Source organism: Rattus norvegicus, chromosome 3 (assembly GCF_036323735.1).
Source record: "Rattus norvegicus strain BN/NHsdMcwi chromosome 3, GRCr8, whole genome shotgun sequence".
Lineage (NCBI taxonomy): Eukaryota > Metazoa > Chordata > Mammalia > Rodentia > Muridae > Rattus > Rattus norvegicus.
In genome coordinates, this window is record NC_086021.1 from 29,020,364 (window position 1) to 29,037,884 (window position 17,521).

The 17,521-nt window shown below is 46.8% G+C and overlaps 1 protein-coding gene across 4 annotated transcripts; it reads right to left on the reverse strand.

Moving 5' to 3' along the window:
- Window positions 1-5,659: 5,659 nt before the first annotated feature.
- Glt6d1 (glycosyltransferase 6 domain containing 1) lies at window positions 5,660-16,647 on the reverse strand. Of its 4 annotated transcripts, XM_006233671.5 has the most exons (5): window positions 16,144-16,647; window positions 14,001-14,086; window positions 10,554-10,601; window positions 6,913-7,050; window positions 5,660-6,519 (listed from the first exon to the last, which is right to left on the reverse strand). In XM_006233671.5, exons 2-5 carry the CDS (start codon window positions 14,078-14,080, stop codon window positions 5,850-5,852), a joined length of 936 nt encoding a protein of 311 aa, XP_006233733.1. In that variant the 5' UTR covers window positions 14,081-14,086; window positions 16,144-16,647; the 3' UTR covers window positions 5,660-5,849. The 4 variants fall into 4 exon arrangements, with proteins under 4 accessions (XP_006233733.1, XP_038960647.1, XP_038960648.1 ...); XM_039104719.2 differs by lacking the exon at window positions 10,554-10,601 and having other exon boundaries at window positions 16,144-16,289; NM_001106559.2 differs by lacking the exon at window positions 16,144-16,647 and having other exon boundaries at window positions 5,662-6,519.
- Window positions 16,648-17,521: the final 874 nt, after the last annotated feature.

Here is a 17,521-nt window from a genome sequence, read left to right on the forward strand (position 1 = left end):
AGACAGTGGGAGACCGGCACTGAGCCTTGGTTTGGTTTGCTCCACCTTGCTATATCTTGCTAAGGACATACATGTATTGGTTCACCTTACATAGCATTGTTGAGCTCAACTTGTGGTAATGCTGCCACTGAGGAAAACTGGAAGCAGCTTCTGCAGCCTTGCCTCAGGACAGTTGGCGAGCCTAGCAATTTCTCCAGGATTGAACTACAGCTGCCTGGTGTCTGCTTGCCGAAAGCACTGGACTGAAGCTGCCAGTCTGTGCCTGGTGTCTGCCTGCCTGGAAGACTGCTCTGCAGGCACTGAGTCGTATTTGGTGTTTGCTACGGCACAGAACTGCTGCCCAAGGAGATCAAGCTCACCCACAAAGAACTACTGCTGAACAGGTCCACTCCCCCACATCCTAATAACTTTTCTCTTCTACTACCTTGTTGCAAGTAGTTTTAAAATCGCTACGGCCTTTCCCCAGGATGCAGGGCCCTCGACTGAGCAACCACCCCTCCCGGCTTTCCTTTTGTTCCACTCAGCTTAGCTTCTCTTTCTACCCACCTTTGCTCCAAATACCTTTTTGTATGCTATCAGCCCACTCCCGAGACCCTGGAATCTGCAGAAACACACACACACACACACACACACACACACACACACACACACACACACACACACACACACAGCCCTGTTACCTTTTAGCTGGCCTGCTAAGTACAATTGCTGGGCACAGATAATGGCAGCCTAGAAAGGCGTGCCCTTAGCAATTTATTATCTCCGTTTCCCCTCCTGCCCTTGTTCCACCTGGTCCCTGCCAAACATCTCGGGCCACGGAGGCCACTAGGTCTAGCTTCCCCCAAGGCCTTACATGGTTGCTGCACCCTTTTTCCTCTAAAGCATGGCAGAAAAGCCCCTCTCCTTTCTTGCATCTACCTTTTCGTCCCGGGACCCGGAAGTGCCACCTGTATCCTCCTCCCATCGGCCTCTGGCCTTCTTTATTGACAGATCAAGAGCCAATTGGTGGAATAAGGTTAGCAACAGAACCTCCCCTACTACTGCCTCTGCCGGGTGGTGGGCTAGAAGAGAGGGTGAACCCTTATTAAAAGTGGGTTACAAAAAAAAAGTATGCCTAATCTCTCTTAATCTAAGGATTGCATAAAAACTCTAAGGGCTTCCAGCACCTCACTGGGCAGCATCATTGGCACTCACTGCTGCGGGAGCGGATTAATGATCCAGTCACCACCCTAGGAAATAATTTAGAGTTATGGATTGTCAGCAATGGCCATCCTCCTTAGGACGAATTTGGAAACATAGTGAAGCTAGCTGAAGACATTTTTGTTCGTGACTTTGATGAGGAAATTCTTAGAGAACAATTTGAAGTTCAGAAAAGCACACTCTCATAGTTGAGCTAGGGAGTTTTGAGGTCAGGGGTCAAGAACAATGGCAGTCTAACTAGCCCTGGCTGATGTGACTCTTACTGAAGCCAGGCTGGTGGTTTAGATGATAATGATTCATTTCTGGTGCCCATTTCTGCCCTCAGCTTCCTGATAATGCTCGGATACCAGCTGTGGACGAGGAGGCGCTGGCAGGGAGGCGCTGGCGGGGAGGCAAGCGCCCTAGGATTTTTCCACATGAGCATTTAGATCTGTGATTCTTTGAAGATTTCCATAAGATTACTATTTAAGATAAATAATAAAAATAGTTGATCCCTTCTTTGTAACTGCAATTTGCTGCCTGCCAGTAAGAAAAGCTGGCTGGAAAGTTTATCTTGCTTGCTCACACTTTGCTAATTTATAATATGTTGCTTAGTTACAAATGTACATTGGTTCTTGAGGATAATTTGTTTTCTTTACCTGTACTCCATAACGTTTTTCATATAAAGGAATTGGGGATCATACTGTTTTTTTGTAATCATTCACTAAAAGAAAAATAAAATGTAATCACATTGTAATTTCTATACGTCTTGAAAGATTTTTCTGGGATATATAAGCTGTGGGATAAAATTAAGGCTGTGGAGCCTACTTGTTGGAGCCTGCTCCATCCACCATAAATGTGTATGTGTGTGTGCGTGTGTGTGTGTGCGTGTGTGTGTGCGCGTGTGTGTGTGCGTGTGCATGCGTGTGCATGTGTGTGCGTGTGTGTAAAGAGGCCAGAGCTTTGTTTGCTCCATCCACTCAGTGAGTGACTGTGCATGTATCTGTCTATGCATATGTGTGAAGTTGTTGGTGCTTTGCTCCATCCATCAAACGTGTACGTGTGTATGTATGGATGTAAACTGGTTGGCACTTGCTTCTAAGAGTTCCCTAAACCTTGCTTCATCCACAAAGAGTATGTGAGCATGCCTGCTTCCTATCATTGCTGACCTCGCATCCCCTCCTTGGATACTGTCAGAGCCTGATGAAGAGAACTGATGAAGGAACTTAAAGAAGCATGGGTGGCCCCAAAGTATCTTCAAAAGAAAGTCTTTACCCCGTGCGAATGATGCTTCCCATAGCTACATAAACAGAGCTCCTCTCAGTTAACTTCCTCCCCCATATACTCTAGCACCTCTTAAGACCCTGACACCTCATACAATTAGAACAGTACTTAAAGCAAATTCCTGGAAGGGGTAGCTGAATTCTATAGTGTGGGTCCAATAACACACACACACACACACACACACACACACACACGCACGCACGCACGCACGCACGCACGCACGCACGCGCGCTGCAACTCTGTCTATGAAGAAATGGCCATAGTCATCAAGATCAACTGTGAAGGACCCTTGTAGGTAGGCACAGCTAATCTGATGAATATGATAAGACATTCTCCCTAAATTGCAAAATGAACCTGAAGTTTACATGAAGGTATAAAAATTTTTAAAGTTTTAAAAAGAAAAGCAGTGCATAATGAACCACACTTCCAATCTAATGTAGAGAGATGTGCCAAGAATAACAAGATGTCAGTTCAGGACAGAAGAAAGACCAATGGAACCAACAGGATGCTAAGTCATGAACTCATGAGATAATGGGACACCAAGCCATGAGCACATAGGATGATGGGACACCAAGCCATAAGCACATGGGATGATGGGACACCAAGCCATAAGCACATGGGATGATGGGACACCAAACCATGAGCACATGGGATGATGGGACACCAAGCCATGAGCACATGGGATGATGGGACACCAAACCATGAGCACATGGGTGTAGGGAGCGGTGCGACAGCTGTATGATAATGAGGTGAATCTGGCGCCCTCCTAACAACAGTACTGAGCATGCGTGGAGTTTTGCACCTGACGTCAGTCTGGCTGGGGCAGTACTATGCTAAATGGGAGTTCATGCCTTGCCAATCTCTGGAGGACAAGTAGCTGGGATGGCAGTGGGGTGACTCGTGCCCCACCAATCCCTGAAAGAAGATTAGCATACTGTTGTGTATATAAGCCGAGCGGCTTTGCCGCTCGGCGCGGTAACACTTAAAGCTGTAACACTTGGAGCTGTAACACTTGGAGCTATAACACTTAGGGCTGGCTGCCGCCGCCTCCCTGTATCAACAAAGAAGGTCTCCTGCAGTAAAGGCTGTTGAGAAGAATCCAACCGTGTTGCGTCTTCCTTGCCGGACGAGGTGGGCGCGACACATGGGATGATGGGACACCAAGCCATGAGCACATGGGATGATGGGACACCAAACCATGAGCACATGGGATGATGGGACACCAAGCCATGAGCTGACTCATCATGGGACTGAAGCAGCCATCAGAAGCATTCAACAGACAGAGCTGAAGGAATGAAGGCAACACATAGAAGAGATAAAATTGGCGAGCTCAACAGACACATATTAAAATTACTTTCTGTTCTCAATTTACTCTCCCATATATCGCATCAATATTGCAGGACATCTGCAGACTTTTTTGTAGTTTTAAGCTGTTGGCCTTTTGCTGGGGCGGGCTGTCATCTAACCCATCTAACTTGACTGGACTTATCCACCCTTCCATCTCCCCACGTGGTTCTCACTGCCTGCTTCCAGCTCCATCTGTCTCCCTCCTCTGCCTTTTAGAGAATCCCACATCTCCTCTTTCTCCCAGCCCAGACATCCTGCCCTCATACTTCCTGCCCCAGGTCTAGTTGTCAATTCTTTATTTGACAAAACCATATTTCAGTCTGAACCAATCGACAGCAAAGTAACACCTCCTTCTCCAACTCTCTGGGTTGCCTTTAGACAATGAGGGTTGCCTGACCTTCAGTTTTTGTGCAGGTGAGGAAGGACAAGCATTCACAAATAGAAAACTCGGGATGGACCATAGGAACAACCATACCGAAATCCTGCCAGCACTCAGATCACTGCTGATGCAACAATCAAAAATCAAAGTATGGAGACTCCTCTTCCTACAGTGGAAAGGAAGGCCACCTCAACAGACTGTTTCTCCTCCCTTTTCTCCTCCAAACTCTGTCCTTGCTCCTTATCCACTCCTCCTCTGTTTTCATTCAGAAAAAGGCAGGCCTCTCAGGGATATCAACCAAACATGGCATTTCAAGTTACAGTAAAATTAAGCATCTCTCCTCATATTAAGTCTGGATAAGGCAACCCAGTAGGCGTTCAAGGGCTCCAAAAGCAGGAGAAAGCATCAGAAACAGTCCCATTGCCTCTGTTAGGAGTCCCATAAAAACATCAAGTTACACAAATATAACATACTACAGAGTACTAGGTTAGACCCATGCAGGCTCTGTGATTGCCAGGTCAGTCTCAGTCTCCGTGAGCCCCGTGAGTCCAGGTTGGTTGATTCTCTGGTTTTTAGTCCAGAACCCAGAAGCCAGGTGGCCCAGAGAACTACGATAAAAACCAAACATGCCTGGCAAACAGCCAACCAAAGCATATTGCTATGTTCTCCTCACAGACAGGAGCCTGGCATAATCACCACCAGAGAGCTCCGCCCAGCAACTGATGGAAGCAGACACAGAGACCCACAGCCAAGTGTTAGCGGCACAGCCAAGTGTTAGCGGAAGTCAGTGAATCCTGTGGAGGAGGGGGAGGCAGGACTGTAGGCGCTAGAAGGCTAAACTTACTTTCTTTAGAGAAAGAAAGAAATACAGAAATGTCTATAACACAAATCTAAACTTTGGAGTTGAGCTGGTGGCACCAGGATGTAAGACTCAGGGAAAAGAGGGTCACCATCAAAACTGTTTTCGTTCATCAGGATTTAGGGAATGAGGGACCAAAGATAGGGTGCTATAGACCAGGGCTTTTGAATTTTTTTCTCCTTGAGTTTTTATTCATGTAATTAACAAGAAGATGCCACTGTGTAGTTCTGGTTGGCCTAGAACTTGTCATAAAGCCTAGGTTGGTCTTGAGCTCACAGGCTCTACCTGCCTCCGTCTCCTGAGTGCTGAGATCAAAAGCACGTGCCACTTTCCCTGACTATCAGAGTTATTTTCCCACAACTTCAGGTACACATGCATACATTTTGGACAGACTGGGACTGTAGGAGGAAGAAGCTGGTCACAAGTCAGCATCTCAGCCCATACTTGACAGCTGAGTGGATGGACATTTAATTTATCTCTACGTACTAATAGTCATTGTGTGAATAGATTTTTATTTGTAAACCAAAGTCTTTCTCTCCATTCAAATGAAATATGTTCTGTGTTTCACTGATGTCACACTTTCTACAACACAGAGCCAACAGCATTACATGTATGAACATGAAGTGCCACATTTTATTCGTCCTCGATTCAGTCAAGTTGGACAATTTGAAATTACAAGAAAGAGCAATTGATTTTGGAAATAATATAGATTATTGGGTCTCTGAAATGTGGGTGTTTAACATGAGTCTGTGTCTCTGAGGCACTCCTGTGGTTGGCTCTGAGGTCATCAACACTGCTGCATCATAAGTCGTCTGTGGGGTAATGAGCAACCTTGACATAATGCACTTGCTGAGGGATGTTGAAGGTTTGGTCCCAACTATATTCTGGGGATAGGAGCTTGGTGGGTTTGTTGAGGAAAAAATATTTGTTGAGGTACTTTTCATAGGTACTGTTAACTCCATTTTCTATATCCAAAATAACACTTTTCAAGTATTGATGAGTGAAGTCCAAGACCTGAAAGGGCACTCCACCTATAATGGCACCAGCATAATAGAAGTCCCCCAGGCCAAAGGGGATGTAGGCCGCTGATGTAGGTCTCCTCTCATAGGGGAGATGCGTCGTCTTTCGGAAATACCACCAAGCATGGAGCTGAGCCACAGACGTGCTCAGAGTCTCCACCCCAAACACATTCTGGAAGACCATGTTGACACTCATGACGAAGAGGAAGTCCACTTCAAACCTGATGTGCTCCCGGATGTGCTTGGACAAGACTGTCATGCGCATGAGGTCAAAGTCGCTCCACTGCCTCTCCTGGCTTACTACGAGTACTTGGAAGGACTGTAGAGGGTTGTGCCCCATTTCAGGTAACTTCAGGGACTTATCCACCATGATGTAGAAGATCACCCGATAGCCAGGCATGAAGAACTTGCTGGCCGATTGCAAGAATGGGTCCAGGTACTGGCCATTGAAACTGGGAACACACAAAACAAGAAACACGTTTCTAAATGGAATGGGTGCGCTTGGATGTGCTAGCAAGAAAAGTGGCCTTGATATTAAGAAACCCAAGAAGTCAGGAGAGAGATGGTGGGTCCGATGATGCACCAAAATGGTTAGTGAGTCCACAGGCTGACAGTGGCCATGACATTTGAGAACTACTGAGTCAAAGCTGAGCGGGACATTAGTTAAGAATTCCCAGTGGACTTATAGGCCCAGCCTTGGTACAGAGACTTATAGCAAATGTCTGTTTGGTGTGCTCAGAAGTAGTGGTCACAAAAGAGGACGTGCTGCTCTGTGGGGTCAAGACATCAATGCATGCTGAAGCACATTTCCCAAAATAAAAGAGGAAGCACCTCACAGCGTCTACCTGCTGACAGCAAACACAGTCAAGCCCATGGTGATGTTCTGCTTATGGTAATATTTCTCCAGGACCTTTCTGTCAAAGGTGCCTTCCCATATGACAGGGGCCAGCCAGTCTGTGGTCGTGATAACATCCAAGCGTCTCCTATGGGACACACAAAAGCAGAGATATCATCCAAACTGGCACGAGCCACCACCGTGTCACAAGCTGAAGTACAGCTATGTGTTGGGTGTCACCACGTGGTAGCAGCGGTGAGCACCCAGCAGCAGATGCTAACCTGAGATGGCGCTGACCCTCACTGGCTCACATGACCCTGAGAACGCCCCTCTCTGGAGGACGGCTAGTTTTCTTCTGTTCTTCATGTGGCACCCATCAGTGAGTGGCTAAGCTGGCAACACTGCCACAGCCACAGCCAGTCAAGCCTCAGACTGCGTTCTCTTCCTTCCAAACATGGCCTACTTATCTTGAACTCTGATAACAGCTTAATCAAAAATAAAACAAAACAAACTAACGAACCAACACACCAGCCTTGGGTCAGAAGCCTGGGATATCTCGGTTCTGTCTGAAGCCAGCACTGTGGGGCGGAGTATGGCCTCCCTTCTGTGCCTGCTGAGCCCCCACTCTTTTGCTTGCTCTGTGTGCCCTGTGGTGTTCTGAACACATGGTTTGAGCCATCTGTGCTATTCAGTAAGAGAGAGACTTGCATTAGTTACTATGGGGGGTTAGGACATGCCAAGGAGGTAAGTCCTAACAGAAACTGAAGAAAAATCACATGCCCAATCACTCAACACAGGGCATTACAGAATCTGATATCCATTCATGATTGAAAAAGAAACTTCCAGAAAAGGATGGGAATGGAGAATGGGAAGAATCACTTCATCTTGACTTCTAAAAGAATCTGCATGGCCAGCGGGTGTAGTGGGGCACACCTTGACTCTCAGAGGCAGAGACGAGATGGATCCCTCTGAATTTGAGGGTAACCTGGTCTACATAGCATGTTTCCTGGCTACCCAAGACTACAGACTGAGACCCTGTCCCAAAAAAATCTATGACAGTCCTATATCTAGCATGTTTAATAATGAAAGGCTGTCTTCTTCCTCCCTGGTGTCAAGAATGTGACAAGGATGCGTGTGCCTCCTCCTGCTCTTCTACGCAGTGACAGACGCTTCACCATCGCAGGAAGAAAAGGAATTCAAGGCATCAAATCACAAATGAGAAAAATAGTACTGACCATAATACAATCAATTATACTTTAATCACACTCCTTAAAACCGCTGGAAAAAAAATCACCTGATAAGTGGATTAGAGAATATAATTTACCAGATAATTCCAAAACATTAAGCCTCTGTCAACATATCAACAATGAGTATGTAGAAACCAGAACTAGAAACACAAAACGTGCTTGCTAGGATCCAGGTTCAGATCCCAGTATCCCTATCAGGCTACTCACTCCTGTAAGACACACATGCACACGTGCACACACGTGGTGTGTGTGCATATAATTATAGATATAAAATACGCTATTCACACTTGTCCCCAAGAAAATGACATATTGTGGCATGTCTCTGTACCAGACACCAGCACCTGGCTCCTTGCCACCTCTGCAATGACTAACATGACCTTCGTCCCTGCATATTTGCCTGCTATGAAGGCGTTTCTGAATGCAACCCCACCCTGTTCCTGGAAGCCATTTTGTTTGCTCTGCCATCAGTAGAGGAACATTGAGTTAATTTGCCCCGAGATACACTAGGGATGCTGCTCCCCTGAAAATTTTCTGTGAACACGTTTTGGTTGCCTGGGGGGTGGGTCTAGAGGTAGAACCACTGTGTCCTGTTGTGATTCTGTAGCTCACAGTGGTTTCACAGTGCCACAGTTGGACCTGTAAGTTCGACTGCCCTACATTCTAACACTTTTTCCTGTCCAGTTTTTCCATTTATTCATCTCGGACTCTTCCCGTGGTGTTGGAGGTGAACTGGTGACTCGGTGTGGTTTTGATTTGCAGTCCCCTGATGATGAAAGTTGTCAAGGACATTGTTGGTCTTTCTTGGGTCTTGACACATCTTCCTTGAGGAAATGTCTGTCCAGTTCTTTGCCTATTTTTCCTGCTTTTTGTTGTTTCTTAGTAAGAGTCGTTTATCAATCCAGAATACTAGGCTTTTATCAAATAAGTAGCTTGAAAAATATTTTTCCTATTGTACAGACTGTCCCTTCAGTTTTTTGTTTTGTTTTGTTTTGTTTTTTGAGATAGAGTTTCTCCTGGCCTCACGTCTTCATATAGTCAACAGCGTTTTTGTTTTTGTTTTTTTCTTTTTTCTTTTTTTTCGGAGCTGGGGACCGAACCCAGGGCCTTGCACTTGCTAGGCAAGCGCTCTACCACTGAGCTAAATCCCCAACCCCGTCAACAGCATTTTTTAGTTCAGATTAAGCCCAAATGATCTGAACTTCCTTCTGTGTGTGCCAGACTAAGAAAATCCCTCCCCTCCTAGAGCACTGGGTGTCTATACCATAAAAAGGTGTTGAATTTTGTCAAATTTTTCTGCATATATTAAGGTGGTTATATTTTGTTTTGTCTTGGTTTTTTTTTTTTTTCTTTTTTTCAGAGCTGGGGACCGAACCCAGGGCCTTGTGCTCGCTAGGCAAGCGCTCTACCGCTGAGCTAAATCCCCAACCCTTGTCTTGTTTTTTAATTCCACCAATATGCTATTTGGGGTGATGCTGTCCATCGAGGTCCCTGGCTCTCCCGTCTGCGGACTCCAGCAGCGGAGGTCCTCTGTGGATTTCCTCTTCTGCTTAGCACACTTTCAGCTCCGGCTCTCCAGACTGGGATTCCATGCGCTTAGTGCTATCAGCTGTTTGGTGGGCTTTGTTCTCACACCCGGCCTCAGCTTTTGTGTATAGAGAACTGATTCACACTTGTCCGACAATGTTGGGCTGCTCCGGGGATGGTTTCTACTGATTCTTCCCTCTCCCCCTGTAATTTTTGTTAAATTAAATTTTGTTAAATTAAAATTTGGACTTTTAAAATTAATTTTTGAAAATTGAATGTGCTACTCAAGAGATCAGCTTTTGCTTCCCATCTGAGTATTTTTCTTTTGTTTGTTTGCTTGTCAGTTAGCTATTGATGGGACAATTTTCCATAAATCCTTGGGATCCCTAAATTTGCCCTTTCTGCTGGGAGGCCCTGTGCACAAGCTGAGGTGTGCCATTGTTTCAAGGCCAAGCTGTAGAGGGAACTCTGCCTCAGCTCTCACATACTGCTTGCGCTGAGCCTATGTCAGCCAGAGGTGGGCAGCAGCAGGGGCGACAGATCCTTCTCAAGGTCTTTTCTGAACACACAGCTCTCCACATGCATGGCTTCCAACCCTGAGTATTGAATATTCGCCAAGCTTTCCTAAGCCCCCATGGATAATTCCAGAAGAGCTCTTCCTCTTGAACCCTTTGCTTGATCACTTGCTTCACTACCCCACCATTTCAACGGTTAAACTAATGTCTGTTCTCAACACCAGGACAGCCTGTCTCAGGGAGCTCTTTGGGCTTTGTGTCAGAATGGGGAGAACAAACTCCTGACACCAGATGCCCTAGAAGAACCACAGTCTTTGACTGTGCAAGACCCATCACTTCTAAGTGATCTGTGTCATTGCCCTTACCTGGGGTCAAACCAGTCTGAGAGCGGAAGTTCCTCTTCCTGGTGGTTCCTGTACAGAGAGCAACAGGTTACTGTGGCATCCCACACCCACAGAGCCCACACAAGGCAGTCTCAGCTCTGTGGTTTTCACCCTTGCCACCTAGCCTCAGCCTCCAGGGGAGACAGAGTGGGGCCGAGGACTCAGCTGAGAGAGGCAGTGTCTCCTGGTCTGGAAGGGGACAAGCTGGTCTAGGGGACAGATAAGGGGATTGGGGGAGAGGTCAAAGACAACAGCAGAATGAAGAGGAAGGTTCCTTGGTGGGACGAGAAATGGGGTAAACTCAAAAGGGTTATTTATGTGGTGTAAGGAGGTTGGGAGGAGCATTTGATTCCCACTCCTTTTGCTATGAGACAGGGTCTTAGCATATAACTGACCCTGGCTGGCCTGGAACTCACCATGCAGTCTAGGCTGGCCTAAAACTCACAGAGATCCATCTGCCTCTCCTCCAGAGTGCTGGGACTGAATGTGTGCGCCACTCGCCCAGCTACCTTGATTCTTTAAAGTGCAGCTGTTTCTTGCTTACTGCAGGGCGACAGTGAGATGAACATACCGAGACACTGTCTGGAAAGCAGTCTCACACGGAGATGATGGCTCAGCTTAGCCCAGCTTCAATAGGCTCAGAGCAGTCAGAGGCCTGCAATTGAGCAAAGCCTCAGCGGCCACATTAGAAAGTGATAAAGGATTGATGGCTTCCTGCTTCTGGACCAACAGCGGTATGGAGGTGGGGGGGACAATGGCTGCCACTTTCCTACCACAGGTGAAGAGTCTGGGCTGTCACTCATGTTAACTAGTTTAATCACCAGCCTGGCAGCTTCCCGTGTACCACCAGGGTGTTCCGTAACAGAACTGAGCAGGGGCTCTTGCCTTTCTGATGGGATCCGATGTGGCCTTGGCACAGATATCCCATCAGCAAATAGACTGCCTCCCAGGACAGACAGTCAAAAGTCCACGGGGAGACCCTCATCAGACAACACATGACCAGTGGGGAAATTGCTAAAAACCCATCAAGTTGGGGGTAACTGGGGAGATGGCTTAGAGGTTAAGAACATCAGGACCTCTGGAAACCATCAGTGTTCTTAACCTCTAAGCCATCTTGGTCTCCTAGAGGAGCAGAGTTCACTTCCCAGAGCCAGGTCAGGTGGCTCACAATTGTCAGCAACTCCACAGCATTCAAGACCAAAGTCGCAGGCACCTGTACTTGGGATACATGCCCATATCCATATATAGTCACACACATGTACACACACACACACACACACACACACACACACACACACACACACACACACGTGTGTGTGTATTCACATGCATACTACATACCTACCAACCTATGTCTTGGCCATATCTACAGACTTGTTTAATCTTTTGTCCCCAGCTTCTATCATTCTAAGAACCTCTGTCCCTGACAATTTTGCCCTCCAGTTTATAAAGCGTCCTCACAGTGATACCTTAAGACAGCACGTTCTCTAAGAGCGTCTGTCAGAGAAAATATTGGACACCCACAGAATGAGAGTTTAAGGAAAGCAGTGCACGGAGCCTGCACAGCAGTTAACAGAGTTGCTCTTCCTGAGGACCTGGGCTCAATTCCCAGCACCCACATGGTCTGTAACTCCTGCCGCAGGGACCTGAGATGTTGTCACCTCTTCTGGAGCCAGGCATGTGTGTGTGTACAGACATCCATGCAGGCAAACACATGAAATAAAAACAGATGAAGGGTTAGCACTGCATGTGTCAAGTGTCTGTATCTCAATTCCTCATGGTTCACTCCTGTGAACGTGATTAGCATTTGTCAGAGGTGCAGCCATGGGGCTTCTGTTTCCTAAATACATCGACTCTTCAGTGAACAGAGTAAAGGGCATACACCTCAAATAGAGCAATCTAATTAAAAATAAGGTGGGCAAAGGGATCAAATGTCTGTTTCATCATAAAGGATGTAGAAAAGCCAAATACTTGGAGCTGGGGAGAGGAGTCGATTTAAGACATTCTCTAACGATAGCACTTTTCTTTCTTTCTTTCTTTCTTTCTTTCTTTCTTTCTTTCTTTCTTTCTTTCTTCCTTCCTTCCTTCTTTCCTTTCTTCCTCTCTTCTTCCTTTTTTCCTTTTGTCCTTCCTTCTTTCATTTCTTCTCCCCCTCTCTGTCTGTCTCTCTCTCTGTCTGTCTCTCTCTCTGTCTCTCTCTCTCTCTTTTCCAGGGTAGTGGTGGCACATGACTTCAATCCCAGCAACTGGGAGGCAGAGACAGGTAGATCTCTGTGATTTCAAAGCCAGCCTGACTTACAGAGCTAGTTCTAAGACAGCCATGACTATGCACAGAAACCCTGTTTCAAAAAACTAGAGGTTGGGGGTGAGGGTGAAGATGAAGGGAGGGAGGGAGGGTTAGTCTCACTGCGCATCTGTAACAACCTTTGCCCATCTGCCAGCATTCCTGGCAGTCAGTGGCCTACTTTCCCCGAGGCACTTAAAAACACTGTGTTGGGGCTGGAGAGGTGGCTCAGCGCTTAAGAGTGCTGACTGCTCTTCCAGAGGTCCTGAGTTCAATGCCCAGCAACCACATGGTGGCTCACAACCATCTGTAATGGGATCCAACAGTCTTTGTGGTGTGTCTGAAGACAGCCACAGTGTATTCATATACATTAAATAAATAAATCAATCTTTAAGAAAGTTTAAAAAAACACTGTGTTACTTATAAATAGATCCAGGGAGAGGCATAGAAGAGATAGGTTAGGAATTTATAGGAAAAAAGTGTTGGCAGGTTAACCGATATTACTCTAACAGGTCAATTTCAGTCATGTCTACATAAGACACAAATCTGAAACTCTTTGTTTAAGATTTATTTGTTATGCACACAGCATTCTGTCTGCATGTATGCCTGCAGGCCAGAAGAGGGCATCGGATCTCATTACAGATGGTTGCAAGGCACCATGTGGTCGCTGGGAATTGAACTCAGGGCCTCTACAAGAGCAGCCAGTGCTCTTAACCGCTGAGCCATCTCTCCAGCCTGCAAATCTGTCACTTTTACTTGGTTTATAATTGATGTAACTATAGTTCAGCCTGGTGGCTGAGCACCGGACTGGCTTGCTGGAGACCCGGGTCTATACCCAGGACAACAAGAGTTGTCCCCTGCCTGGCTCCATTTTCATGACAATGTCATATAACATATGATATTCCATTGTGCCTGAAGTACCCCTGCGGGCAGGGCTGCTATTTTTCAGCATCTGGAATGGAGCCTGGGACAAGATACTCAACAGATGTCTGGCATCTGGAGAGGAAAGCTTTAAAATGTGCATACGGTGTCCCCTAGAGAGGAGGTAACCTCTGGTTCACCCATGTGTCAGTGGCATCTTTGGATGACGTTCAGTATTTAAGCTTCCTTGACCTTCCCAAAGGTTGTGGCTCATTGGTATTTACCTCAAGTGGATCTTAGCCAGCAGCAGCAGCAGCAGAAAAAGGCAGGAAGTTAGCAATAAAATCCTCCCTTTGGCCTTCATTCCTTCCTGTGGGTAGGAAAACGAAGAAGGTACTAAGTGTGGGTTAAGCCCATGCACCCCGACATCCTAACAGAGAGCAAGCATCTGTACACACTCAGACAGCAACTCAACAGTTTAGTGGAATACTGTCTGTAAGCAGGTGAGGTCAGGTGACAGATAAGGCTGGAGCCTGTGATTGGGCAGTGAAAAAAGAAGGCGGGGCTAAAAGTTTTAGAGAGGGGACATAGACAGAGAGACCGAAGGGCCCGGAGAGAAGATGGAGGAAGAAGATGAACCAGATCCACGTGGCCTGAAATAGCCACAAGTAGTCATGGATGTCATAGAAGGGTAACAGAATTATGTGGGGCACATTTGTCCAATCTAGGTATGTGACTTATATCAATATCAGTTGAGTTTTGTTTCTTTGTGTCGGCATTTTGGGGGGTTGAAAATTTACTGTTATAAATCATTGTACGGGGTTAGGGGTTTAGAGCCAGAGGTAGCCGGTCTTGGCAGGCTAGCTGCAGGGGACGGATGGTTTGGGAGTGTGGAGCAGTTCAGAGGCAAGCCAACCACTAGAAGCTGGGAAGACCGAGGCTTGCAGCTCCCAATGGGGGAGGGAAGACTGCATTGCCGGTGCATAGCCAACAATAGCGAGGATTGTTTTTTCTAATAATTACATGTTACACCTACAATATTTCAGAGGGAAGGACTAAGGTTATCTCTGTTCTGTTTAAAGTGTCTTTGGAGAGATCCTCAAAGATGTAGAACTTGCTGACCCTCTTCTGTTCCCTTGGGGAAGCAAGTCCATCTGCGTGCGTGCGTGCATGCATGCTGAACAGCAAGGTTGATGTTGGTTGTCGACTTGCTCTCCACTTTATGTTCTGAACCAGGGTCGCTTTGAGCCTGGAGCTCCTCATGTGGCATAAGCTATCTGGTTAGAAAGCTCTAGAATCCACCCATCTCAGCCCCTTTTGTGCTGGGCCTCCAGTCATGTGCCACACCCAGCTTGTACACGGGTCTCCTGCTTTCAAAGCACTCACCCTCTGAGCCATCTCCCCAGCCTGCTAGCCCCTCCCAGAACTAACCACCATGAATCCCTGCAGTGAGATCATGAGGATTAGGTCTTCCTAAGATGAGGTGATAAACTCTGCCCTCAAAGTTGACCTTGTCATTTCTTCCTTGGCAAGCATAGTGAGACAGACCAACTGGGCCCTTGTTCTCAGGGACTACAAAGAGAGGCCATGCCCACATTGAAGGCAGGAAGGAGGCTCCAGAGCTGAATCTGAGCCTCAGACATCAGGCACACTGGGCCAGAGGTCCCACATGGATGTTTGTGTATGTGTGCAACATGACGGCACGACAGCTTGAAGTGTAGTTCTGATTTCTTGCTGCTAAGACTCATTCTATAAGGTCCTGAGGCAGGGGTTGGGAGAAGGGTGGGGCTGGCCCTGAGTTGAACTGGGCTCTACGTGCACCGAACTCACCAGCTTTGGAAGCCAGGCACAGCCTACCAACACAGGGTCTCTTGTAACCTTACATTGCTTATTTTCTGACGTGACTCAATCTGGACACCATGAGACATCTAGATGTAGAAACTCAGGAAACAAATGTGTAAAATAAATTCATCAGTTTCTTTTGCCCTTTGCCACATGGCTACTAGGAAATGGGGCTTTACTCATACCCTGACCCCACTGGTGATTCCTCATGAAACATTTCCCTACTCAGAGATGCCCCTGCAATTTGAAAATCCTTTAGACTCAATACCCCTGGGAATATATGAATGGGTCAGCTGTAGGCCAGTCAGCTAGCTGCTGTCTCTGGCTGTTTCCCAAAGATATCTTGGGGCAGTGACAACAAATTCAGAGGCCAAGGTCAGGATATGATGCCTATACACAATATTTAGTTTTCTTTCCTGAAAGAAACTGAAAGAGTCTCATTGTGATGTCCAGGTTGATCTTTAACTCAAAACAATCATTCTGTGCCAGCCTCCCGATGCTGGGATTACAGCTGTGTGCTGACAACCCTGGCTGGCGGACGTACGTGTCTACACTCCCAACAACTCTCCTTCAGAGGCTCCGTACCTTGTATCAGGTTGGTATTGGGAGACAGCCAAAAATATCCCTGGAGGACACATGTTTCCCAGGGAGTATAGCTCTGGGACTTTGCCAAGAGAAGTAGCTGCTGGTACCCAGTGTTAATGGTGATGTCACCAGCATCACAATAGCACCTCTCTGGTTAGCTCCCTTCACTGCCAGATGACATGGCTTGGTTCCACTGGAAACATGAAAGGACCTTTTAGAGTATTCTGTTGCTCTTGCTTCTTTTGTTGTTCTTGTAAGGATTCTTCCTTGTACAGAATTTTTTGGATGGGGTGTGTGCTGCGTGCCTTATAACAGAGAGGTGCCCCTGCCTTGCTCCCCCATCCTGTGGTAGTCGCTACCCTAGAGGGTGGATCCCTTCTTATGCTTTCTCAGAGTCGTGTTTCTGTATTCTCTGCCCACTGATCTCAGCACAGGTTTTCACTGTAACCCTCATATGAGTCCACTATTGCCCCATGGTTATACAAGATTATAACATAACCTTGTGTGCATTTGTTTGTTTGTTCGTTCCTTGAGCAATAAGAAAACCCAACATGTGAGGTTTGTATATGCTTGGCCCAGGAAGTGGCACTGTTAGAAGGTGTGGCCTTGTTGAAGTAGGTGTGTCACTGCGGGTGTGGGCTTTAAGACCCTTATCCTAGCTGCCTGGAAGCCAGTGTTCTGCTAGCAGCCTTCAGATGAAGATGTAGAACTCTCAGTTCCTCCTACACCATGCCTGCCTGGATGCTGCCATATTCTTGCTTTGATGATACTAGACTGAATCTCTGAACCTGTAAGCCAGCCCCAACTAAATGTTGTCCTTATAAGAGTTGCCTTGGTCATGGCTTCTGTTCACAGCAGTAAAACCCTAATACAGGGGTTTAAACACATCCTTAGGTTCCAGCCAGCATCCACAAGAAAAGAAAGAAAGGAAATAAGAATTGTCACATTCTCTCAAGCCTGGACTCGGAAGGGTAGGCAGACCCAACAGAAAAGAATTCTTGGAAAGAAAAGTGTGATATTCTAAGGTGAGCCCACATTCCTAGGGGTGGTTCCCTGAGCCAGGTCCCTGACCTACCCACAAAATCAAACCTTAAAGGAGGAGACCAGGGTGTGTCTCCACCTAGTGGTGAAGTCCATTCTCCCTCTCCAGCTCCCCACACTTGGTTTTTTAAGACAGGATTTCTCTCTGTAACCCTGGCTGTCCTGGAACTCGATCGGTAGATCGGGATGGCCTTGAACTCAGAGAGGTCTGCCTGTCTCTGCCTCTGATGTGCTGGGACTAAAGATGTGTGCCACCATACACTGCTTGGATTCTATTCTTTACCTTTGTGTCTGACGTTGGGAAACAGAGGTGAATGCTAGTATCCCCACTCAATAC

What these genes read in the sequence shown, in the direction of transcription:
- Glt6d1 (XM_006233671.5), bottom strand. Translation starts at nt 14,080, where the DNA reads ATGAAGGCCAAAGGGAGGATTTTATTGCTAACTTCCTGCCTTTTTCTG. An exon ending in CTGGCTAAGATCCACTTGAG is followed by an intron (nt 10,602 to 14,000) that starts GTAAATACCAAT and finishes CTCTCTGTACAG; the next exon opens with GAACCACCAGGAAGAGGAAC. An exon ending in TCAGACTGGTTTGACCCCAG is followed by an intron (nt 7,051 to 10,553) that starts GTAAGGGCAATG and finishes TGTGTCCCATAG; the next exon opens with GAGACGCTTGGATGTTATCA.